The sequence below is a fragment of the Neltuma alba genome, unplaced genomic scaffold (genome assembly GCF_004799145.2).
Source record: "Neltuma alba isolate B1F8T4 unplaced genomic scaffold, ASM479914v2 tig00013437_pilon, whole genome shotgun sequence".
NCBI classification, from domain to species: domain Eukaryota; kingdom Viridiplantae; phylum Streptophyta; class Magnoliopsida; order Fabales; family Fabaceae; genus Neltuma; species Neltuma alba.
In genome coordinates, this window is record NW_021637684.1 from 26,378 (window position 1) to 52,744 (window position 26,367).

A 26,367-nucleotide genomic window follows, 5' to 3' on the forward strand; every position below is an offset into this window, starting at 1 on the left:
CAACTCAACCAGTCTATGCTCTGACGCAAATTATCTTAATCATCGGATTCTCGATCTACTAAGAAAATTCCTGCAGTTACTTAGTTTTTTAGGGAATCTACATACGGTCGTGTTGTTGGGTATCTACTATTATCCTACCTAATGTGAAGTTAAAAACTTTGGCCAAAAAAAAAATGTGAAAGTTAAAAAGAAGAAAGATTAAACAATGCAAGCACTACTCAAGACAGGCATTGCTTGGGTTAAAGCAGGCCAGTGCATATCACGTACGTGTCCAGTAGAGGCAGACAAGGTATTCTACATCAACAGACATCAACAATAAACCTACAATTGAGATAAAGTTCAAGGGTTTTTACATCATAAATGAACTGTAATTATCCATATTTTTTTTAGAAAAGAAAATGTATATGCAGAATTCTATTACTCAAGCACCAATTTCTTTACTCTGTCTTTTTTAACCGTTTTTTTAATTGAGTTTCCTTTCCTATCCATCAGATGGCAAAGTCCTGTCACTCATAAGGAGCAGCAAGTTCATCAAATGAAATAAAGCTAAGGTCTAAAGTCTTAAAAGACAGTTCTTTCAGGTTCAACTTGATAGAGATTCTCCATCATCTTGCTAAGGCTGTTGTTTTGCAAATAGGGCACAGGTTCTTCTGCATTAGCCACTGCTTGATACAGTCGGTGTGGAATTCGTGTCCACAATCTAGTGAGGCTACATCCTCCCCATCAGCGTATTGCTCCTGCCATTGATGGACAATTAAATGCAGTCATTGACAGGTATATAACAGTTATGAGCTATAACGTACGAGCATTATTCCGCACCGCTTTTCTTAGAGTGGGTTTAGATTTGCTTTTTAAAAATGATTTTACAGTATACAAGATAAGTATGCGAGAGGAGTTTTGTCTTAGTTTGCATGAAAATACTTATGAGAAGCTAATCCAAACACCACCTCAAACTATCTGAGACAACCACTGTAAATACCTGACAGATACAACAAGGTTCCATATCTGTAGAAGACTCAGTCATGACAGACGTGTAGATCCGATGTTTCATCAACGTCATAATGGTATCCTCGCTCAATCCAGTGCTCACATCTCCGATGCGCTCCTCCAATGCCAGCAATTCCTGAAATCCCAGTGACACTTGAGAGAAGCAACATGAGGGAAACACATATTCCCCTCTCCCATGAGGGAGAGCTTAAGCACACAGCCTCTCCTCTATTATTAAAATGTGCACGGGCCTCTCTCTACTTCAAAACTATACTACAACTACCTCCAATTAGAGCAGGGGATCTGTCTGGCTCCAAATTCTAGCCGTCAGAGACCCAACGACACAAGTTTTCACTAAAATACCTTCCATTAACACCTTCATATGATGAATATCTTTACTTGCAGGGGCATATGGAAGGTTCGTCACAATAAGAGGACTTTTTCATCGGACTTACTTGAAGCATCTTTTGTTTTAAGAGAAATTCGTGCCTATAATTAGACGCTGTCATAAATTCTCTCAAGGAAGAGAATTGTATTTTGTCCGGTTCAGAAAGCCAACTTTTATGGAACATAAATTAGGAACAATTTCTTTTCAATGGAACATGTAAGGGAATTCAATCTTTCTTTCTTTTACCTCATAAGACATGTTATCAACATCAAGGCGCAGGTCCCTGTGCCTATCATGTAGTTCAGCCATACCATGATATATGAACGGGTCAAAGAGCATATAATCCTGAATCACGAGTAACACAGGAAACATCTTCAAGTTAGTATTCTCGATTATCAGCATAGCGTATTACTAAGTCCAACTTAAATATTGCCCTCACAAGCTACCAGCACAGAGTTTAATTCAAAAACAACATACACATCATAAAGATCACGACTGTTTTTCCTATATGTTCGCTTCCAATGAAGTTCAGATAGTGGGGCCAGGTTGTGAGAATTGCACACCCATTATTTGGTCCAAACCTAAATTATTATCGTTCAGAAATAAGATATATTAAAGTTGCTAAGCTCAACATATGAACTTAACTAAGAATCTAATTGAATTTGCAAAATTTAAAACCTTTACTTTCACATACATTCAAGCTTTACTAGCCAGGCACAAAATCTGGCCAAATTTACCCTTGGTAGCAGTCAAAATCAAGCATCCCGTGATAAAAAAGGCACGAACTTGATATTCAGCATAAGACAGTTTCCATTGCAATGCTCAACATAAGGAAAAGCACAACTACCTCAAAAACTGTGACCACACACAAACTTATCTCCTCTGAAAGAAGGTGAAACATGGGAAGCTGCAAATTGTCAACTAGATATTCCCATTCTTATTTACTGAGATAAAATAAAAGGAAAATGAGTAGCAAGCAAATTAATACACCATCAACATCAATGAACCGATGACAATAACTCATCTACCACTAATTTCACCACACAATAGGAAGTCACCAACTATACATATATAAGATTGTGAGTGAAAACACAAACCTCAGCTCGTAAGTTCTCACCCCTGCGCATTGCACTTAAGACTTGACGAATCTGGCACACAAAGCAACATATGCAGTTAATTCAGACAAGACCAGCATGGCACCAAATTCAAACTAGCTCAAAATGATTTATCAGATTTCAAATTATCAAAATGTCTGTTTACTGGTAGCAAATTATAAGAAACTAATTCACAATTCCTGCTCCATCTGTCTTGTACATTACAAAATACATCAGATAGGGAGATGGATTAGTTCTAAATGACCGCTAAATTGCATAGCTGTTAAGTAATAATGCAAACTATTATGTCAAAAGGAAAATATAACATAACAAGTATAGTACCTCAGATATCAATCGGCGTCTCCCCTCAATGTCAACAGCTAAAGCACGCAATGAGTGAGGTGCACTAAGAACTTCATCACCTCTTCTCTCCATCAATGATGCCAATCTTGCATATGAGTGGTGGCTGCTCATGTCTGGAGTAAAGGAAGGAGGACCAGAAGAAGTAGAAGATGAGGCAGAATGAACATTATGACTACCAGATACTGAGTTCATCGATGGAAAAAAGGACCAGGGACTGAAATCTGATAATGTTAGCTGCCTCCGTGTTGGAACTTCATGGGGAACAATCCAGCTTGGATTAGGTAATGAATTGACACTTGAACTGGATCCAATCCAGGAAGTAGGAGGTGCACTACCAGAATTATTCACATTGCCGGATGAAATATGCCAGCTGGTAGGGTCAAGTCCAGAAGATGAAGGTGCAAGGATGGGGTGCTCTGGATTGTCTCTTGGAAAAATTCTTAAGTTCAATTCTTCCCGAAGCTCTCTTTCCGCAGAGTTATAAGAAGTAGATGAACTTGCACCTCTTGAACTAGAAGCTCCACTCCAAGGAAGAGAATGTGTGCTCCCTGGCAAACCAGGAACATGCGTAACATGTGACTGACACTGAAAAGAACTAGAATTGCTTGCTGTAACTCCAGCTGTTAACCTTAATTCTAGAGAATCATTAAATGGATGAGAGGTAGGTGTTTGGTGGGAAGAAGAATGATTAGGATGCCTAGATTCCTGTCGCTGTGGATAATTCATCCTCCTATCAAAGCTTCTCAGAGGCCTGTTCACATTTCCCGTAACTCCTATCAAAGGGAATGCATCAGAAGCTATGTGCCTCATCTCATTTCTTGGGTTCTGCTCTACTGGAGGATTATTAATAGGAACATCCTCAGAAGGTCTAGACAAATTTAAACTGCTGGAAGCAATATTAGAACTGAGAGTCCCAGTACGCCAGCAACTGCTTTCAGCTTCTAGAAAAGAGCTTGAACTTCCTCCATTACACATCTGCCCAGAAGTACTTTCAAGAGCCTTTCTCTTGCAGGAAGAACCCCAATTAACCAAAGAAGAGCTTGAATTATCATTATCTTCCCCAACAATGTAACCAGAGCTTCCAGATGAAGTTCCTACATGATCATATGAAGCACTGACAAATGATGTATGCTTACTATTGAATCCATATGTATTGTGAATACTATCACTGGTACAAGGTTCTGTTCCTTTCCCATGATTAAGAGGGCTGGCAATGGAACCCATATTTAAAGCAGCATCCTGGGTTCCATGGTTGGAGCTGGAACCTTGCAAGAAGAAAGGCTGAACTCTGGGTTGATTTCCACATAGGTTGGCATTCGAGTTACCAGGGAAAGTTACATTATTTGGATCAAATTGCCGTTCTTCTGGTCTGAGAACATCCTCAGCAGAAGCACCACATGAAGAAGACCAACCATGTTCTGCTTTTAGCCCATCATTATTGACGTGACTGTGAAGATTCATACTAGAACTAGGTTCACCAGCATTCCATCCATCAAAGTTCTGAACATCAGGAGCACTGTTGCGTAAACATGCAGTCTCACTAGAGGATCCCAGAAAATCTGACAACCGAGCATCAACTGGATTTTGCATGTGATTCAAGGAAGTCTGCTGATTTATATCAGTGCCACTAGAACTAGGTTCCTGCATCATACTTACAATTGCTGGAAAGGAACCAAGAGTCCTTCTGTTACCTTGCATCGGAATTCAATCTATCCAACCTGATTTACCAGATAATCAGCTTCTCAACTTTCAAATTAATCAATGGTGCGCCCAAGATCACAGAAATAACCTGCACAGAACACCTTTGGCATTGAAGCAAACTTGTACAAGTTTTACCAGGCACAAAAATATGTAGATTTCTTTTCCAGTGAAAGTAAAGCACAGACAAATCTTAAAACAAGAGAATGAAAAACAATATTGTCATAAAATTGCTTCAGCAACATCATTTATGAGATAAAAAATTTCACAAAGCCATGGTATATTCTTTCGACAAATAATATCTATTTGAGATCCCAGTACATGCAACAGGAAAAATAAACTCAAATAAAAAGATAAGAGTGAAAACAAATTTGTCACAAGCAGGTTGTCACCGATGAACAATAACAAGCCTTATCACCTACATGACTTATCACTAATAAAGTCTATAGGAAATTGGCAAGTCAATTGCTGGGGCGCTCCTGATTTTCCATAAAGATATCTAGGAGGGAAAAACGGAAACCATAAAACAAAGTCTGGCCTTATATGAAACGACAATGAATAAACTATTGAGGATGCTTAAGATAGGAAAATGATATGGATAGAGATACTAGATCTCTCATTGTGCTATTCACAAGCTCAGAAACCTGTAAAAACAACTTGGCTTCCTATTTTCTGGGTGTAAATTTTATACTCAATGAAGTTAACAATAAGAGCCTTGGAATGAACGAGAAAAATAAAAAAGCGTCTCGATGCATATCTTTTGCTCACCACATTCCCACCTACACCATCGATGCAACAGTAAATGTCAGCAACTTTAGGCAAGACATACTAAGATAATATATAAGGTTGCCAATAATCACAAGGGAACAACAACCACGCCGAGATCGCCCAGAAAATTAAGAAGTGAAGCTTCGCAATGGTCAATTCTAGGTTTTCGGAAATCCAATGTAACCAGCAGACACGTCAAATCCAGCAGCGAAATAAAACTTTCCAGATTCAAACCGCAAGCAGCAGAAATGAATCGAACTTCGAAGATTTCCCAGAAAATACAGTATGGCTTCGGATCAATTGTATATCCCAGAAAAAGGGGAAAAATAAAAGGGGGGCAAACTTAAGGGCTAAAACCTAGCGGCTCGATGCGATCCCTCCACGCCAAAACAAGGAAAGGGATAAACCTCCTAATAGAGAACGCAATCCACACCTCTTTCTCGGGGAAAAAGCAGCATTATCAGAGAATCATCGTGATGAGAACAAGCATTCGCGAAGAAAAATTGAGTCAGATGGAAGCAAATGCAATAGAGAGAGTCTGAAAAGGGCGGATTACCTGAAGAGGATAACGAGAATCCAAATGGGTCAAGCAGAAACGCCTCCGCTTCTGCTTTTTCTCTCCGATTCTTCCCCCACTCAAATTTTGGTATTTTTATCATCACAGAAGAAGCTGATCAGAAGGCGACAAATGAGAAAGCCATGAACGAGAAAATAAGGGTGGAAGCGAGGAAGTGAGAGATTAAAGGGGAGAGAGAGAGAGTACAAGCACAGTAATCCTAATATCTAATTTAAGATTTCATTCATTTCACATAGAGAGAGAAGGCCATTGCCCATTGGGTTCGGTCCTGAGGGGTGGCCTCACAGGCGCCATTGATCGTACACGTAGCTCGCATGAGCCCATGTGGGCCCCACGTGAGGTGAAATTTCATAGCGCTGATTGTGAAGCTGGCGTTTCTTTAGATTCAGAATATTCGCCCCAACCTCCCATGCCATGCCCGTCCCTTCCGCAGAGTGAGGAAAATAAGGATTAAACGTTTCACAAAAAAAAAAAAAAAAACACACACACACACATATCTGTGTGTGTGTTTTAGATGGATAAGTAAATACTATTAGATACGTCTGAACTACCAGAGAACGACACCAAATGACCCCGGCTGACAAGGCAAATGGACAAAAATATATTGATATATATATTATTTGATTGATAAGGTTGTAAATCCGGAAAATTGAATTACAAAATGTGGAAGATTCGTTCGCAGAAATTAAGAGATTGGTTGCAAATTAATTGTGTAAGTTATAAAAGGGTTATAAATATCAGAAAACTCAAGTGTAAAAATTATAAAAAATGAAAATTCAATGGTAGAAACTGAAAGATCAAGTAAATAAATTTTTTTAAGTGTTTGAACAATCATTTTCAATAAAAAAAATTTCTTACTATTTACAATTGTAATTTCCATTTTTTTCAAGAAAGCATTCAAACTCAACAAATATTATACAAATTGCAATTGATTTATAATTATTCTTTCAATATTCACACCCGAATCTTCCAGTTTTTACAATTGAATTTCTTTTTATTTACAAAGTTTTACAATTTACAGTGATGTACAGCTAATCTTTTGACTTGAACGACTAAAATTTTCAATTTTATGATTAAGATTATGAGAATGGCATTTTTGTTTATTTATTGGCCTGACCTTAATCTTTCGTGAATTTCAAAAAAAGTCTATCCACAAGGCCCAAGGGGATGCAGGCCCAAATATAAAGTTCTATTTAACTTTTGTCTTTTGGGCCTCCCCCTAACAAATAAATAAGTTCGTGTCGAGTCCAACTCAACCCCCTGGGTTTGATGCCCAGCCCATATTGATCTCCAGAGTATTTATCAACTTGAGGTCCCTGAGTGGGCTTATTGGGCCAATGAACACTTCTAACCTGATATAGCATGTGTGTTGCAAGGATACTTAACCTCTTTTTTTTTTATCAATAACAAAATATCCATCTTATTTTAAAACAATTTTTCAAAATACAAGTATTAAAATGGAACAAATATTTGAAAAAAGTTGGTGAAGCAAAGTAAGTGAGTTACAAGCAATTGTAAATAGGCATTTAAATTATATTGTTTAGGATTGTAGATTTGGGGGCATTTTATATATACTTAATCAATTTTAGTACTCTCCTGGTATTTAATATAGGACCTAATTGTAGAGTTAATTTTGGTCCTAAATATAAGAACTATTTCTTATATCTATCAACTTTTTTCCAAATTACCTCTAATGATACTCCCTCAACCATAATCAAATATGAGAGGGAGGGATGATATAGTGAAGATGATTAAGGTATTTTAAGAAAAATATATCATATTAATTATAGTTAACTAATTTATCAAATTTTTTTAATCTAAACAAATTAGTTAAATAGATCTTATATTAAGGACCGAGAGAATATTTAGTTAACTTTGGCCACATGGTTTAGGTACTTGGAAGCTGGATACTTATAACATGTGATTATGTTTTGGGTTGGAGATCTAATTTGGAAATACTGTTGTGCATTGTTGGATTTTAGATTTGTTTCGATTTATATGAATTTTGGATGTATTATAATTTTGTTGTGAATATGATGCAAGATAATGCTTGATGAAAAGCAGCCTTTATGTATTTTTGAAAAATAGCACAAATATTTAATGATTATGTGGTATAATTGTCAAGTATTTAGGCAAACCAGCAAAATGGCCAAAACTAAGCATTAATATTTAACGATTATTTGAGGCTTTTTATTTTCATAAAAAAAATAGAAAGTAAAAGAAACAAAGCTGAGTTTAAAAAAGGCATGATAGTCAAATTATTACTATTAGTTTTCTTTTCCTTTTCTTTTCATACAAAACAAGCTGGTAACCAATTTCCTCCCTTCATTGAAATCAAATAGACCTTTATAGATGGATGAATTTTCCTAATAATCATGTAATAAAAATATTAAACATGAATAATTATATTAAATTTTACGGTAAGTTACTGAAGTCATAAATTTGACTAAACATAACAGGAAAACATAAAAATATCTGGGTAAGTTTTGTTGGGGTTGTAAAGGGGGGAATGCAAATGGTAACGAGGGTTACGTCTCATTAAGAAAGAAATCACACGTGCGAATAGAATCTTCCAAAGCCTGCAACTCACTGACTTCCATCCAAAAATGGAAGTTTCATCAAAACGAATGAATACATAGGACTAATCAAAACGCCAGATGTGTCCCTGTATTTCGCTCTTTACTGATTCACCATTATCCCCATTCCTCGATTTCCGAAAATCCTAAACCAAAGAAAATCCCACACTCCCCGACAAAAAGCCGCCATGGAATCCCGCAAATTGGCAGCTTTACTTTCTTCTCTCATCTCTCAGCTTCTCCTTCTCATCCTCCTCCTTTTTCCTTCCTTTTCTTCTGCTCCTTCTTCTTCCTCCGATTCCAATCCCCCCTTCAATGCCTTCCCTCTCGTCCAATACTTTATTTTGTCCCAAGAGATCGCCGCTTCTCTCTCCTTCTCCAAGAACAGGAAACGCAAGCGGGTCGACCCAGAATCTGACCCGATTGATGAGCACCCGCCGGGTGGGATTGGAATTGGGGACGTGGTTCGGAGCCCTGACTCGTTCAGGAGCTGTTTCAGAATGACGGCGTCTACCTTTGAATGGCTCTCTGGTTTGCTGGACCCATTGCTGGAGTGTCGCGACCCCGTAGAGTTGTTCCCTCTGAATCTCTCATCCGGTGTTCGGCTTGGAATCGGCTTGTTTCGGCTCGCAAACGGTTCCGATTACGCTGAAATTTCGAGCCGATTCGGGGTTTCCGTGTCGGTAGCGAGGTTTTGCGTGAAGCAGTTGTGCAGGGTTTTGTGTACCAATTTCCGATTCTGGATTGCGTTTCCGAACTCGCACGAGATTGAAACTGTATCTCGAGGTTTTGAAGACATCTCTGGGTTGCCCAATTGCTGTGGCGTGATCGACTGTGCAAGGTTTAACGTAGTCAGTTCTGAAACATCGTGTGAAGATAAAATAGCGGCACAGATAGTGGTCGATTCCTCGAGTCGGATTCTGAGCATTATCGCTGGGTTTCGTGGCCATAAGAGCAATTCAAGAATCATCAGGTCGTCCACTTTTTACAGAGATATTGAAGAAGGGAAGCTTTTGAACTCGCCAGCCATTGACATAGACGGAGTGGCTATAAATCAGTATTTGATAGGAGATTCCAGTTTTCCTTTTCTCCCATGGTTGATGATTCCTTTTGCTGAATCTCTACCTGGTTCATATGAAGAGAATTTCAATTCTGCTCATAAGCTTATGCGCATTTCGGCTCTTAGAACTATTGATAGTTTGAAGAACTGGGGCATTCTGAGCCGACCTATAAAAGAAGAACTGAAGATGGCAGTGGCTTATATTGGTGCTTGTTCTATACTGCATAATAGCTTGTTAATGAGGGAGGATTTTTCTGCACTTTCCGGTGGGCAAGACTACCAATTTCAGAATCTGAGTATTAAAGATTCTAGATCGGAGGAAAATTCAAATACTATGAATGCTTGGATTGTAAGAAGTGCATTGGCTACAAGAGCCAAGAAAAGCAATGGTTCAAGTACATAATGGACCTTTGATGATTTCATCAGGAGACAACAAAAAAAGGATTGGTAAATGGGGACATGTGATTGAATTCATTTCTTCATTTTACGTTCTTTTTTAAAATAAATTTTCAAAATTATCACAGAAAGTAGAATCAAGAGATTCTTTCTACTATTTTTCTCCCAGTTTTCATGTACTTTTGGTTGGAATTAATGACGGGTAGAAGGTTGTCATTCATGAGTTGATTTCAGTTTTGCAGATTACATTGTTGTTAGAGTGCACTCGCAAATGTAAATACTATCTTCTGAGCATGAATAAGGTTGACTTTTCCTGTTAATCACAAATCGTTCTCCTTTTTAGCTTCTCATCTACATAATCTCTGCGTCTGGGTGATAAGTAGACATTGATACTTTGATGAACCTCTATTTTCCTTTTTTCTTTTTTCTTTTTTTTGGCTTTAGCATCAACGCTGATGAAACTATTTAGTTTTATTATGGCTCCCGGAAAGCAACATTAAAAAATCATTGAGCTAGCTGTGAACCCATGGATTGTTTTATGATGGCATTCTTTTGATGAACCCCACCTACCCCTATTTTTGTTTTTAGTACATGGGGAATGTAACAGGACAAATGCTGTTCTTCAATGCTTCTATTCAGTATATGATACTATAACTACAATTTTTGGAGCTATAGTTTTCTTTAGAAACGTTACCTTCATAGGATACCTTAATGAAACAATGTGTATATCTGGGAACAAGACCATGGACAGAGCAAAATGATTCAGACAAGATATTTGAAGGTTTCATTAGTTTAATTTTCGTTTCATGTTGGTCTTATCATCTGCATTTCTAAACAACAGTAAAACAGTGCAGTGCCTCTGAACAAAGGATGCTTCTTGTCTATGGCTCTAGGTTCTTGTAACTCACCGAAGACTGGGGCTTTAGTTTCTTTTTACATTCAAGCTCAAAAACTTGTGCGCAAGTTAATTGGACTGTGTGGCATTAAATGACGATGCTCATTTTCACTTGAAAGACTGATTAGAATTGCCATTTTGCCACAGCTTCTTGTGATCAAAAATTCAAAATAGTCTGCAATAGTAGCTGATTTTTATAAATTTTTTTTTGGCCAAAATTCAATACTAGCCGTTTGCTGATCGACATGTTGAGTTCAGTCTTCCCCATGTTGGCTGAATTGATATATCAGTTTTTCTGCATCATCATGGCTGTGTGTTCTGTATTGAAACTGAGAACAAGTGAGCTCAATGTGTATGTGGGCGATTATAGTTGAAGTTCCAAACTGCAGTTAGATGCTGATGATGATGAGCTAAGAATATTTGCCCCATTCACCGTCAAAATTGCGTGTCGTTATTATATTTGATGTTCCAAAATCATGTGGTGTTAATTAATTACAAAGGATGAACATCCTTGCTGGGGAAGGGATGGCACAGAATCTTGATGCTTCTGTAGTTTTGCTGCCGTGAGGAGTAGGGAAACTTGGTTGAGTATGATGGTACTAGCTAGAGCCATAATTGATTTTACAAAAAGCAATTATTAATGTTGTTTGGTAAGATCCTCATATTCCAACTGAGGGTGCAACTACCAAAGGTTTATTAATTGAATGGGGGGGGGGGGTTGTACGAATCACAAGGGACAAGAATCACAAGGACAAGAAATTAAGGCTTTTATCTGCAGCAGTGAAGAAGGAATATATGATGTGTGGCGTGTTTGGTTCCTCAGGAGCAAAAATGCATCAAATGAACAACTAAAATTGTTGACTAGTGAGTAAGGTGTCGGCTCATAACTCATAGGAGTGTGAGTTCGAATCCGTCTGCCGATGTGAGAACCTTGTTGGTGAGTGATCTCTAAGTACCTCTGTAAGCGTTCTTTAAGCTTGGAAGCATGCTCTAGTATTGATGAGTCTTCATGACCCAACTCACCTAAACTTTTTCGTATCAAAAAAAATTGTCAACCAGTGATTATGCTTAAATGCTTCAATATCTCTTCGCAGCTGCAGGAGTCGTTGTGGCCGTCCAGTCCTAAGGATTATAGTGTCACCAAAACAAAACAAATTACTTTCCTTCTTTTTAAAAGACAATGTTATACAAAGTCACATTCACGTTATTTTCTTATTTGCGTGTGAGAGAAAGAGAGAGAAGAGGGATTGTTATAAATTTAGTTCATGGACAAATTACTTGACATATCATTCATAATTACTAAATTGGTTACTTAATACAAGAACTAATTTGATATTTAATTTGATTTTAAATATAAAATTTCAATTCACTTTATCTATCATTTTTATTTATTTTTTTTCAAAATGATCCTTGTAGTAATTGCATATGTTAAAAGTTTCATCAAATTATAATTCTAACTAATACACTTGATTATTAAAGGTATTCTAAAAAAGATAATATTTATTTATTACGAATAACTAACTTAACAAACTTTATTAATCTATTTAAATTAATTAACTAGCTCCTATATCAACGAACAAAGGTATTATATCCAAAGAGCGCAAGGAGTTTATGATTCTAAGTGGTTGAGGTGCAATAGTCAATACTGCCGAGTGGGTTTTTTTTTTTTAAATAAAAAATAGGAGGCACTTAAATTTTCGATTTTTAATTATTAGTGCGATTTCAAGACTCCGACTACTAATTCATAACTTTTTATTGACCCGAACAACTCATAACTCATAAGTCATTATTAAATGGATTAGCTTGTTTATGAAATTTAGTCGATCTATATTTTTTCTGCCCGAGAATAATACATTACTTGCATGGCCACACTTATATATTTGATTCGTTGTTACTGCGTGACATGTAATTAATTATTAATTAATAATATAATATCAATTGCAATGTGTCTTTTGAACACTAAATGTATATAGTTCGTAGTTTAAAAAAAAAAAAAAGAATATTCACGGTATGCTATTTGCTTTACGTTTTCAATCATTAAGCCAAACTTAGGGACTTAAAACATGACACAGAATTATAAGGATATTATATAAATATACTTGCCAAAGCATTATAAATTACTAATTAGTAGCAATTATTTTAAGGCAGAAAGAGTACGATATGGTAGTGGGTTAAATTGATTTGGCAAGAATGTACTTTTAACTTTATACAAGATTTTGTTTTGATTCATTAGTTTTAAAAAATTTACTTTCAGTCTTCGATCTTATAATCCTTAGTTTTGAATAATAATTTTTTTTTAGCAGTTATTGCTCATTTAAAAATCAAACTTTATTTTTTATTGATATTTAAAATTTTGACGTCGTCAATTCTTTATCAAAGGTACTCCTCTGGTCCTTAATATAAGACCCATTTAACTAATTTGATTAGATTAAGAAAGTTAGGTAAGCTAGTTAATTTAAGAAATGTGACACGTTTTTTTAAAATACCATAATCATTTTTCTTAATACCCCATCTTCATCTTCTACTTGATTATAGTTGATGGAGTATTCATAGGTGGTAATTTAGAAAAAATTGATAAATATGATAAATGGGTCTTATATTTAGGACTAAAACCAACTCAACAATTGGGTCCTATATTAAGGACAGGAGGAGTATTAGAATTAAATAACGGAAAAGATTTTTTTAAAAGATAAAATAAAACTTTATATAATATTAAAGCAAAAAATGCCCTTCTGTCCATTGGTTTTGATGAGGCGGAGATCACAAAGTAGTAATATATATGACACAGTGAAGGAGCGGGCAAATCGAGGAAAGAGAACCATTCTGATTGGCTGGCTCCTTCACTTTATATCCTTGGCTTTTCCTAATTTTCTTAATTTTACTTTTCCTTTTAATTTCTTTTTGACCTTTTTCATTTTCACAAAAAAAGAAAAAAAAAAAGGGGGAATGTTATTAACCAGACAGACCAATAATACCATCACAGGATCATTTCAAGGAAGACCTACAAAGAATAAAAGACGCAAGATCAAATCTTAAACCAGAAAAAAAAAATTCAAAACAGATTTGTTTTTCTAAAAACTCACATATAATAGAATTAGACTTGGTCAATTTTTTTTTTGGCCTTAGACTTGGTCAATTAAAATGTGTATTATTCGTATAGAGAATCTTTCGATTGAGAAGATTCAACGACCTAAAAGAAAAATAAAATAAAATTGTCTATTTTATTTAGTTATTCAATTATTATTTGTTTATGCAATTAGCCATAGCAACATTATCACTTTCAATTAAATACCCAAACGCCGCGTATCCATTTATCTTTGGCTCCAACCGCCTCATTTCATTATTCTTCACCGACTCCCGATTTTTATTTTTGAAATGTTTATTTTGCTTGTCCTTTTTTTAAATGACTCGGCCACATTTAATTAAATATTTATATTTTTTTTTTAAAATTAATTTCCTCCACCCATAAACTAATATGTAATATAATGATACATAAAATATATAAGTATTTCAAATAGATCAAGTATAATATATATTAATTAAGTAATTAATTTAATTTTTTAATCAATCCAAATAATCAAATAAATCTTATATAATTAAGAACTCGAGATAATATGTTTTAATCCAGAAAAACTTTTGACTGATTTTTTAGCAATTTGTTATCGGTCTGTTAAATTACATTGTGGCATATGAAATATGAAGGAGAACTTATGAAAGGGCTAATAACACCTACACAACTTGAAAATTCACTTAATATACTTTAGTATTACTCTTTCGGTCTTAATATAAGACCCTTATACATATTAATATAAGGATCTTATATTTAAAACTAGAAGTATTTTTTTGACCGAATATGGTACTCCTCCGGTCCTTAATATAGGACCTAATTATTGAGTTGGTTTTTGTCCTAAATATAAGACCTATTTTCATATTTATCAATTTTCTCTAAATTACCCTATACTCCCTCAACCATAATCAAGTAGAAGAGGAAGATAGGTATATAAGAAAGATGATCATGGTTTTAGGAAAAATATGTCACATTTCTTATAAGTAACTAACTTACCTAACTTCCTTAATCTAATCAAATTAGTTAAATGGGTCTTATATTAAGGATCGGAGGAGTATATTTTTAATCAAAAATTTGGCAACAAATAAAATGAAGTTTCCATTTTTGTCCTTTAATTAACATATCTCGTTGACTAAAAAAACAAAACGCCTTCTCTGGCAGATGAGTCCTGCTACACACAAACGCACCAAAACCCAACGAAAATCCTATGAAATATGTGAACAGTACCAAATAAATTAATAAAAACTACAAAATCATTAAAAATTAACTTCAATTGTTAGAAAAATTAACCGTAATTTCCAAAATGCAAATAACTTCAGTACACAGTTTGTATCAAATTCAAATGTAGAAGAAAGGGAGGAAAATAATTTTATAAAAAAAACGGCAGGGAAAGGTGAAATGCCGAGAAAGTTCTTAATTTCGTCGCAAGTCATTAATCATTCTTAAAAACGATATTTTGCATGAGGCCATGACGAGAAAGTCCTTTAGCACGAAACTGAAAGCAAGGAGAAAGAAGACGAAAATGACTGAGCTGAGTGTGAGAATAAAAAGTAGAAGAATATTCATATTTAGATTAAAAAAAGCATGTATTCAACACTTACCCTTTTGGCCAAAAAAAAAAAAAAAAAAAAACACTTTACCCTGACACACCCACAATATCATATTTCTGTTGCTACTTGCTAATATACTTTTCTGGTTTTTAATATAGGGGTCAATTAGAGAGTTAATCTTGATTTTATATATAAGATTTTTCATAAGTTTATTGGTTTTTTTAATTAATCCTATTAATATTTCTTCAACAATAATCAAGTAGGAGAGATAAAATTAAAGAATAAGCTTATGGTTTTTTAGAAAAAACATATCATATTAATTAATTTAACTACCATTTAATCTACTCAAATTAGTTCATTAAATCTCATATGAAGGATTGAAGGAGTATCATTTTCTTTCTAGCTTTAATTTTTCCTTATTGTTTCTTAAAAGCACTCATTCTTAATTAATGTATTATTTAAAATGATTGATACAGTAAAAGTTATAATACTTTCTTCAAAATATTCTTATTAATTACAATGAGTTCTTTTAATAGATAATTTTATGTACATGATTAAATATATATAAATATGGTAGTTTATGAAACTAATATGTATTTGTTATAACTAACGAATTTAACCAGTTTTCTTAATAGTTTTAAATTAACATCTAACTTCCATGTTAAGTAGTGGACATAATATTTGTTTTCTCTCAAATCTTCTGTTTATATAAAATTTTAATAAGATGCACTAACAAACTTATTAATTTTAAATCATAAATCATTTGAAGACTCTTAAGATAAGACATTACAAACAAAAGTTTCACAAATAATAAAATATGATAGATGTTATATATTTTCTTTTCAAAAAAAGTAAAATGAATTTTATACCCCATCTCATTGGAACTTCTTCCTCTTGTTTATGTAAAATGAGTGATAGGAACCTTATTACTGAAGTCAAGGACGCATTTCAGTTCCGCTTAAACTATTGGAGGCAGCATCACAATCACATTAATCCATGAACAACGAAGGATCATCGATTTTTCAACATAGCCAACACTTCCAATGTAATAATATTCCTCCCCACCTTAATAATAATGCCCACCAACCTTCTTTCCTTTCCTTCACTCCTTCATGAGTATTATATTTTTTTAAAAAAGAAAATACATATGGATTTACCCATTTTTTTAACAGGTCCACAAATTTTTTATACTAAGTCATGAATATATATTAGTTAGATATAATTAATTAAATTACTTCACTTTGTTTTGAATCTCACCAACCCCAACCAACTTCAATCCTTATTCTGACCAGGAACCACACGGTTTGGGACCCACCCGACCAATGCACTTTCTTTTTATTTTTCTGGCCAAAAAATTGTACACGCATGTTGCCTGCAGCTTCCCCTACCGCTTGACTTCAAAAATAAAAAGGAAAAGAATTAAAAAAAAGAAGAAATTGTAAATAAAGACCCTCAATATATAAAATTATGATTTGGGACTTTGAATTTAAAAAATAGCAAATAAGAACCAGGTTTTACTTTGACAAATATGAAATATGGGTAAAATGTCTGAAATGTTTCTAAGTCAAATTATGATTTGGTCTACTGAAATTGTCGTTCACTAAAATGAATTTATCATTTCTCATAGTTAACTCGTTATTTGGTATACTTTCGTCAAGTTGTGATTTGATCTAATAAAATTATCATTCGCTGAAGTGAACTTGTCATTTTCCATAGTCAACTTATCATTTGGCTAAGGAGCATTTTAAACATTTCACCACGATTTCATAGTTACAAAAGTGAGACCAAATCCTTATTTGTTATTTTCTAAATTAAGAATCCTAAATTATAATTTTATATATTGTGAGGCTTTTATTTGCAATTTTCTCTTAAAAAAAACGTAGCATGCTTTTTTGGACCGCAAACAGAAGGAAGGAACAACCAATAATTGGAGACCTTACGGCAGCTTATACATATAAATTTTATTACATGTTAAATGGTGTAATAACATTTTAAAAAATAAAAATAATGTGAATTAAATCAACACTCTAATCATTAGCAAAAAAATTTTAAAAAAAATCAAATCTCTGGCTTTTGTAAATTATTTTATTCAAAAGTGCGTTAAGAACACTTTTATGAAATGATTAAAAAAACATTTCTAACAAAAAGTAGACTAAGTGCAGGCTAACATTGAGGGGAGCGTCGGCCCAGGTTCACGCATCCTGAGGACTTCACCTACCCCCGACCGGCTGGCAACCGGTTCAAACAAACATTTGCGATTTTGCATTCGCCTCACCGGTTCAACCCGGACTTCCGCAGTTTTATTTATACTGCCATCTTCATTCATCTTCATCTCCAAGCTCTGCTTCAGCCGTTAGACGACGCAGAGCATAATTCATCGAACAGTTCATAAGGGAAAAAAAGGTAGAGATTTGATCATTATCAATGGCTTCCAACGGACAAGAGAAGCAGCAAGGTGAAGCTGGAAGGCACCAAGAGGTTGGGCACAAGAGCCTCCTGCAGAGCGATGCTCTGTACCAGGTACTTTCTGCTTCTGCAACCAAATCTCAGAACATAAACCTTGTTCTGTTCTTATAAGGATATTGAAGGATTGGATTATGATGTTTCAGTATATTCTGGAAACGAGTGTGTACCCAAGAGAACCAGAATCCATGAAGGAGCTGAGAGAGATTACAGCAAAGCACCCCTGGTAATTAAGGCTGGCTTACTCAGTTGAAAGTTGAAACAACCCATGATTGATCTTCATATGTGTGTGTATACACTCCTCCGGTCGTTATTATATAGTACATCTTGAGTTAATTTTGATCTTAAATATAAAATCTATTTCTTATATTTATCAATTTTTTTTTAAATTACCTCTATGGATACTTTCTTAACCATAATCAAGTAAGATATAAAATCTATTTCTTATATTTATCTTTTTTTTAAATTACCTCTATGGATACTTTCTTAATCATAATCAAGTAAAAGAGATAGGGATGATATTAAGAAAGATGATTATGATGTTTTAAGAAAAATATATCATATTTTTATAATTAACTAACTTACCTGATATTTTTTTAATCTAATCAAATTAGTTAAATAGTTTTTATATTAATTACAAGAAACGTATGTTTGTGCTGGTTGATGAAATAGTGAAATGGAAAACAGGAACATAATGACAACATCAGCAGACGAAGGGCAATTCTTGAACATGTTGCTGAAATTGATCAACGCCAAGAACACCATGGAGATTGGGGTATACACCGGCTACTCCCTGCTCGCCACCGCCCTGGCTCTCCCGGACGACGGCAAGGTATCCACCATCCACCATCCACCATCTCATCTCACTTTATTCCGCTTTATTGATCATTAATTTAATAGGAATAGAAAGGTGACCACCTTTATAATTAATGTGAATAATTTTTATTAGGCAACACAATTATATCTCATAAACAGTATATTTGAAAAGATTATGGTATTCCTCTTTTATTTGCTATTGTATCGGAAAGAAAAACATTATATTAGGTCATTAACAGGGTATTATTAAAAGAATAATATATATATTTTTCACATTTACCTTCAACCAATTTTCCCCATTTACTTTTTGTTCCCCCCCCCAACAATACTGACCTAATTTTATAAAATTTATTCTAAAAATAATTGTGCATTTCAAGATATTTAAAAATGTGGTTGTGTGCGCGGTGCAGATACTGGCGATGGACATTAACAGGGAAAACTACGAATTGGGTCGGCCCACATTGGAAAAGGCTGGTGTGGCCCACAAAGTGGACTTTAGAGAAGGCCCAGCACTTCCTGTTCTCGACGAGCTCGTCAAAGACGTAAGCATCTTCCATTCTTCCTCTCCAAAATTTCAATCCAAATAAATAAAATGAAATTGAAAAAAAAAAAAAAGGAAAAAACAAAGAGAGGCTAAAACCGGAAAATGAAATGCAGGAGAAGAATCATGGCAGCTTCGATTTCATATTCGTGGATGCCGACAAGGACAATTACCTCAATTATCACGAGAGGCTCATACAACTTGTGAAGGTCGGGGGTGTGATCGGCTACGACAACACCTTATGGAACGGCTCTGTCGTGGCGCCACCTGATGCGCCCTTAAGGAAGTACGTTATGTATTATAGAGAGTTTGTGCTGGAGCTCAACAAGGCTCTCGCTGTCGACCCTAGGATCGAGATTTGCATGCTTCCTGTTGGTGATGGAATCACTCTCTGCCGTCGGATCAAATGAAGAGTCCATTAATCATCACTAATCTTAAAGTTCTAAAATATATGTCTTCTGTCTTTCTCTATGTGACTTTTACTTTTGTTCATACGGTGGGAAATGATTGAAACGAGCAATGTGTTTTGTAATAATATGAATATTATAAAGAAAATCATTTTATTATTTGATCTTGAAGTTTGATAGTTAGGATCTTCCTTCATATAATTATAATTAGGAATTTGGTATTGTAACGAAAGAAAACAACAGAGTCAAGCTCCTTAATTCCATTATTTTTATGCACTTGGTCCCCCCCCCAAAATCTCTTCCTAACTTCAAAATATCTCTACTAGTTTTTATTTGGAAAAATCTCAAAAAAATGATTGTTGAATTTCAAAATTCTAAATTAAGAATTATTATAAAAATGTGTTGCCATTTGCTTTTCATGTGTAGTTATTCTCTTTACGAGTATAGTAACTAATATTGATTTGAAATTTTAAAATTCAACAATCTTTTTTTAGGATTTTTTCTTTTTATTTTGTAGAATACAAATTCAAAAGAAAAATTAATGAAATAAGACAATACCGCCTTTCTAATGTACTACTATGTGTCACTTGGATTTGGGTATTTTGAAATTAATAGTTCATAGCATACATATGGGTAGTAGTGTTCAACTTATCTCATCCCGATTCTTGGATAGGACAAAAAATTCTTGGAACAAAACAAAATAATGACTAGAACAGGACGCATGATGGGATAGTCCTGTCCAGGATTTTTTTAAAATTACTTATTAATAATTTTTATTAGGTTATTCAATTCTTTTTTTAAGAGTAATTATTTTTTTTATAGTGAACTTCAGCTATTAAGTTGTAATACTACCTCCAGTTTTTAATATAATACCTTATTTGACATTTATTTTACTCCTCAATATAAGATGTAACATCTTAATTTTTATTCTAAGGATTTAAATATTTAAAAACTAAAAAAAAGGGTTCCCAACTGTTATTTCTTCCGTTTTAAAGAGGTTCGTTAACCTTATTTTACCCCAAATGTTTTTTTTTTTACTACCGCCCCCTCGTCATTTTCTTTTCCCCCCTCTCTCCATGTCCGTCACAGCGTTGTTCTCTCTCATATTTCTTTCTCCACTGTTACAAATCATTTTGGTAAGGAAAACTATTTCTAATTACAAAATTTTTTTTATGAAAGTTGTTATACTCAGTTAGATCTACCTAATAATAATAATTTTGTGTTGCTTAAAGAAAATTTTTGGTATATGATTTAGAGCAAATATTTAGTTTTGATGAGTGTTAACTACAGTATTGTAGATCTATTATGGTAGATTATTTTTATCGATTTAAATTTATCCATTTATTAATTTTAAACATGATATATCTCATAAATGACATATCTTTTAACTAAAAATTAATTTTTAAATATTAAAATTAACAAATAGACAAATCTAAATCGATAGAAATGATATACTATAATAAATCTATAATATTACAGTTAACACTCATCAAAACTAAATACTTGCTCCAAACTTTATATTAAAAATTTCTGTAAGCAATACAAAATTACTATCATTAGGTAGATCTAACTGAGTAGAACAACTTTCATGTTGAAAGTTTTGTAATTAGAAATAGTTTTACTTACTAATATGATCTGTAACGGTGAAAAAAAAAACAGGAGAGAGAGCGATGCTCCCACAGACATGAAGAGAGAGGGGAAAAGAAAATTGACGAGGGGGCGGCCATAGAAAGAAAACGTTCAAGGTAAACTGAAATTAAAAACCCTATTTAAAACTGAGAAAATAGCAATTTGAAACCCCATTTTTTTAATTTTTAAATATTTAAATCCTTGGAATAAAAATTAAGATGTTACATAAAACTTCAATTTATTTCGTCTCTCATATTTATTTTTTAAGATAGCCTTTCTAATAATGATAGTTCTAACTAATACATTTGATTAACAATGATATTTTAGAAAAGACAACACTTATTTATTACAAATAACTAACTTAAGTTATTTTTTTAATCTACTCAAATTAGTCAACTAGCTCTTATATTTAGGATTGAAGGTAGTATTATCTCAATAAAATCTTCTTCTTCAATAAAATAATTTATAAAACTATTATATAGTGTTTCTTTTATGGTAATTCTTTTTTTTACAGTATTGTTTTTTACTCTTTTTTTATATTATACAATTAGCTTTTTACATAATATTTTTTTAGTGTTTTTATCTTCAGAAGTCTAATGAAAACCAAATATTACAATTAAAAAAAGATTCAAGCCCAAATTTTATTGGTTTGTAAAAAGAACATTAAAATGAACATTAGGACCGAGACGGCCTCAAGATGAGACATATGATGGAAATCCCGTCTTGTCTTTGTTCACCAAGACGCTCTTATCCGGTCCCATGAGCAGCCGATGTGTGGGAGTGTGTGCATCAATATATGAGAAATTGTATAGTTAAGGAACAAAAAAACTGATTGGACACGAAGCTGGTTGAGGTAATGGTTTAAGGGTCAATTGGTCAGACTGGGGTCAACTTATGGTCAAATTGATTATATTAAAATAATATAATTTGATTGAAAATAACAAAATATAACAACATTAATAATCATTAATAACAAAATACAAGAAAATATAATAATAATTTGATTGTAACAATAACAAAGTACAACAATATTAAGAATTTCGATCTTTATAATTCATCAATAACTAAAATTAATAATCATTGAAAACAAAATCATCATTAAAATTCATTCAAATCTATAATGACTGAGATATTAAGGACTAAATGAGAAAAAAAGGACCAACAGCAACATAATCATTCAAACTGGTTTATCTTTGGTTCATTCTGACCTGACCAGTTTGACACCGATTCAACAACTAAACCAAATTCGACCATTGATCGATTCACTGATTTTTCGGTTAAACTGGCCTGTTCGGTCTATTCCCCCCCCCCCCATATTTTAACTATAAAACTAAAAGATGAGTCCCTCCTGTCCTTTGTTTTTAAAATAAAATCATACTCATTTGGTCTTTAATGCAAGACTCTTTACAAAATGATAAAAAATATTTATAACTTATTTTCATAATTTTAGGAAAGTAATTAAAAGTGCTTTATTCAAAAAAAAAGAAGGAGGGACTATTAGCCAAAGAGGGCTTGATTGGAATATTCAGAGTTCAGACTACTCGATCCCTTTATGCACGCTCAGAATTATAAAAGGCGTGTTTTGTAACATTTGATGCAATGACTTTTCATTTATTACCCCTCGACATTAATTAATAATTATCCTTCGCTTGAATATAATGTACATGAACGTAATGTTGCAAAATACCAATTCAACGAATATAGATAACCATGCGAATGGATATAATAATGTACATGAATGTTGCCAAATACCAATTTTAAGATATAGATACATGGCCAAGGTCATGAATATTAATAACATCATTCATTCAAGAGGAATGCATCTTACTTAGCTAGTATAATTTTCAGGATGATAGCTAATTAACGATACTATTTCTAATTTTTAATATAAGACCTATATTACAGTTCAAATTGAATTACAATAGATTTTATATTAATGATTGGAAGTGTTGTAAATATTATGTATGGGTGTGTCAAAGGAAGAGTCCCACATTGCTTGGGATTGTGGGGGTCCAAGTAATAAGAGGTCTTGGGCTGCTAAATGGGCCAAGAGGAGGAGTGGACTCGTACGCACAATAGGCCATCGGAGACAAATCCGGCAATTTCCCCTCACCCCCTGTGCATGAGTCAAACGCGGTATTGGGCACCTTTTATGAAAAATATCTGTCTAATTAATACCTCCTTAATCACCATTATACCTCTTCAATATTTGTAACTGACGTCTTTAATAAGTCTAAATCCTCATTAAGTGAGTTAATGATATTGAAACTGAAACTTAATTGTGTTTAAGTGCCCAATGCTCTCTTGTGATCCGCGGCCTATAAATGGGGCATGAAACCGAAGTTCACAAGGACTGAGCTTTGAGCTTTCGGGCAACTCTCTTCCCTCTTCTGGTGTTCTGCCTTACTGAGTTCTTTTACCTTTCGCTATTCTGCTCACCCTGTTCTTACAGGAAGAATCTGTTTAATCCTGGGGAGTGCCGCTTCTTGCTTTGCCGGTAGTTGCGGAATAGCTCTTAAGGACAGTGTCTGTAAGACACGACTCGGATTTACCGTTCTCTGCAGGTGCTGCTGTCAACAGGGTTTGCCTAGTATTATAGAGGAGGTGGAAGATCTACTGGATCTTGGAGAATTTTGGTGCTACCGCCAACAATCTTAAGAGCTAGTTGCATCAATCGTTTTCGCATTCATTGGCGGCAAAGTTACTGAAGAGGGAGGCGTCTGATCTTTGTCCTATTTTAGTACTCCTGTTTCTATTTTCTCTTGAACAAGAGGAATATTGAGTTGGTCTCACATTATTTGTGCCTTCTTTCAGGACATTTTTGAGACTGCATAACAGAGAAATTGGCTGAAATAAGCTGCTACTCTTCTTCTCTAATGAAGAATTGAGATGACAAGGGATGAACCTCTGGTAATTGTAGAGGCTAGGGATGAATTGAGTGTTGAGTTTTAACTCACATACCCGGGCACGACCCCCTAATATGGTGATCTGAATTGGCGGTAAATGTGAACCCGATGAAAGCAGAGTTGAGATAGTGAGTCTAATGATATTCTTGAAAAGATGGGTTTTGAGGTGTGTTATATGATTCAGCTGGCCATGACGGTTGAGAAACCGAGTGCCAAATTTGCCTCTTTAATCAGACTCACTGGACCTTGTGGATACTATATTTGGATGAAAAGTCTGGAGGCATGAATGCCATTATTGTGTAGATGTGCTGTTGAGCGTGCTTCCCACGAGATGGTTGCAATACTCTCAGCTTCATCCACTGTCGCAGGTACATGTTCTTCTAATTTAATACACATTGGTGTGCTAGCAAAGTGTTAATCAAAGTTGAAAAGAAATTATTGCAAATTGAGAGTACAAATATTGATGTGTTTATTAATCAAAAGAATTATATGGCTTGTGAAAATTAGCATTGGCGTTGATATCTAGCACGTGAATTAACGAGAATTCACTGTGTTTAAAGTCATTTACATGTCAGTTGTGTGAAATTGCTTATTTGACATTCAAATTAAAGCTTGAGGGTTTGTCAATATGCAAATTAAAATTTGCATGTGATCTGGAAATCTGACTAGTATATGTCAGTCGGAAGAGTTACTTTTTGTGTGAATGTTTTATATATTTCTGTTATGAAGATGTTAATAGAATCTTTATTTCGTATTTTAAAGTAAATAATTTTTGGAGTGGTTACGTAATAAGCATTCAAGTTTTACGAATATCAAGGATGAAATTTAACGTTGAGTTATTGGGTGAATGTTACTGTTGGTGAATTTAACCTCTTGCATCCGTTGGAGACTTGCAGTCTTAAAGGTTTTATTGCATTTAATTGATGAGTATATAAATTGGTTTCAATAGGTGTTATTACTTTACTTGTGTCAGTAAAATAATTTACTTCCTATCCGTTGGAGGACTTATCGTTTAATGAGTATATTAATTTGGTTTAATGATTGGTAACCTTCTAGTTTATTCCAGCAAATATGCTGTTGGTTTCATACGTTAGTTCTCTTTGCATTGATTCCACGTGCATCATTGGGTTTCATGTGTTCTAAAAATGGTTAACGTTGGTGGGTTTTATTCCTCCACATTGAAAGCTTCGTTGGGTTGTTCAATATATATGATTAATCTGGTCTCAATAATTGATAACCTCCGATTATTATTTCATTGGGGTGATTTAAATGATTACTTTTAGTATGCCAACAGTAATTTCTTCAAAGTACTATAACTGATCATTTAGAGTAACTATATACCTATAATGTGTGATGCTGCTTTTATGTCGGGGAGAAAAAAAAAAAACACTTGTATTGGCGTTGGCATTTGGAGTTTTCAAATAATTTAGTATTTAGATATATGGTTTGCTATATGTGTGCAGTAATAAAATATTGTGAGAAAATTTCTAATTTAAGTAGAATTATTATTGATAAGGTATGAAATGATTTTCCCATAAAAATGAAATATTTGAAAGTGTGGGGTGCCTAAAATGTGGGGTACCTTACAGAAATAATATTGGTGGAGAAAAATATGTTTTAATTTATGTTAGTCTCATTTTGCAAATCTCAATATGTGTGTTGTGATTTTTAAAATAAAAAAAAAAGTGGAGGTTTTTTTATTTGCTATTGAGAGCAAAATTTTGTGAATTATCAAATTTTTCTGTGTTGCTTAAAACAAACATTATGTGGGTATGAAAATTTACTCATTTATCTAGTGTAGAAATAAATGTGTTTTAATTTTCATAATATCATTATTTGAGGATAAATAACTTATCTTGATATAAATATGTATGAGTATGCACAACTATTGTGAATATTGAATGTGGATTAAGTGTTAAAATCATAAAGGAATGAGATTTTGAGAGAAATGTTTCTAAAGCTTGGTTTTTGAGAACCAATACGTGAATATTCCTTGTGATGCTAATATTTTGTTTGAGGTAGTTGTGTAACTCAATCTGTGTATGCACAAATTTTGAGAATTTGTTTGCATTAAATAATTAATCGCTGTGATATAATCTTTTTGTAAGGTTAAGCATATATCTAATTATGAAGTCCTATGAGAAAAATGAAATGCTTGAGGGGTACCATAAATTTTGGTATCATGT

At 33.9% G+C, this 26,367-nt stretch overlaps 3 protein-coding genes across 4 annotated transcripts; 2 read left to right on the forward strand and 1 right to left on the reverse strand.

Moving 5' to 3' along the window:
- Nucleotides 1–234: 234 nt before the first annotated feature.
- LOC114737400 (E3 ubiquitin-protein ligase MBR2) lies at nt 235–6,057 on the reverse strand. Of its 2 annotated transcripts, none has more exons than XM_028925323.1 (6): nt 5,855–6,057; nt 2,812–4,621; nt 2,473–2,523; nt 1,622–1,720; nt 980–1,123; nt 235–737 (listed from the first exon to the last, which is right to left on the reverse strand). In XM_028925323.1, the coding sequence occupies exons 2-6, from the start codon at nt 4,528–4,530 to the stop codon at nt 606–608; spliced, it is 2,145 nt and encodes a 714-aa protein (XP_028781156.1). In that variant the 5' UTR covers nt 4,531–4,621; nt 5,855–6,057; the 3' UTR covers nt 235–605. The 2 variants fall into 2 exon arrangements, with proteins under 2 accessions (XP_028781156.1, XP_028781157.1); XM_028925324.1 differs by having other exon boundaries at nt 2,812–4,634.
- A 2,582-nt stretch (nt 6,058–8,639) lies between these two features.
- LOC114737380 (protein ANTAGONIST OF LIKE HETEROCHROMATIN PROTEIN 1-like) lies at nt 8,640–9,914 on the forward strand. Its single transcript, XM_028925301.1, has one exon. It carries the CDS (start codon nt 8,640–8,642, stop codon nt 9,912–9,914), a length of 1,275 nt encoding a protein of 424 aa, XP_028781134.1.
- A 7,836-nt stretch (nt 9,915–17,750) lies between these two features.
- Nucleotides 17,751–19,685, forward strand: LOC114737404 (caffeoyl-CoA O-methyltransferase-like). The gene is made up of 5 exons (XM_028925328.1): nt 17,751–17,939; nt 18,029–18,108; nt 18,570–18,714; nt 19,109–19,240; nt 19,356–19,685. Exons 1-5 carry the CDS (start codon nt 17,844–17,846, stop codon nt 19,647–19,649), a joined length of 747 nt encoding a protein of 248 aa, XP_028781161.1. The 5' UTR covers nt 17,751–17,843; the 3' UTR covers nt 19,650–19,685.
- The last annotated feature ends 6,682 nt before the right edge of the window (nt 19,686–26,367 follow it).

Bases quoted from the DNA above. Each gene is read 5' to 3' on its own strand.
- LOC114737400 (XM_028925323.1), bottom strand. From the start codon at position 4,530: ATGCAAGGTAACAGAAGGACTCTTGGTTCCTTTCCAGCAATTGTAAGT. The intron at 2,524-2,811 runs GTACTATACTTG...TTTGTGTGCCAG, and splicing joins GACGCCGATTGATATCTGAG to ATTCGTCAAGTCTTAAGTGC. The intron at 738-979 runs GTATTTACAGTG...CATCAATGGCAG, and splicing joins AACCTTGTTGTATCTGTCAG to GAGCAATACGCTGATGGGGA.
- LOC114737380 (XM_028925301.1), top strand. From the start codon at position 8,640: ATGGAATCCCGCAAATTGGCAGCTTTACTTTCTTCTCTCATCTCTCAG.
- LOC114737404 (XM_028925328.1), top strand. From the start codon at position 17,844: ATGGCTTCCAACGGACAAGAGAAGCAGCAAGGTGAAGCTGGAAGGCAC. The intron at 18,109-18,569 runs GTAATTAAGGCT...AATGGAAAACAG, and splicing joins ATTACAGCAAAGCACCCCTG to GAACATAATGACAACATCAG. The intron at 19,241-19,355 runs GTAAGCATCTTC...AATGAAATGCAG, and splicing joins TCGACGAGCTCGTCAAAGAC to GAGAAGAATCATGGCAGCTT.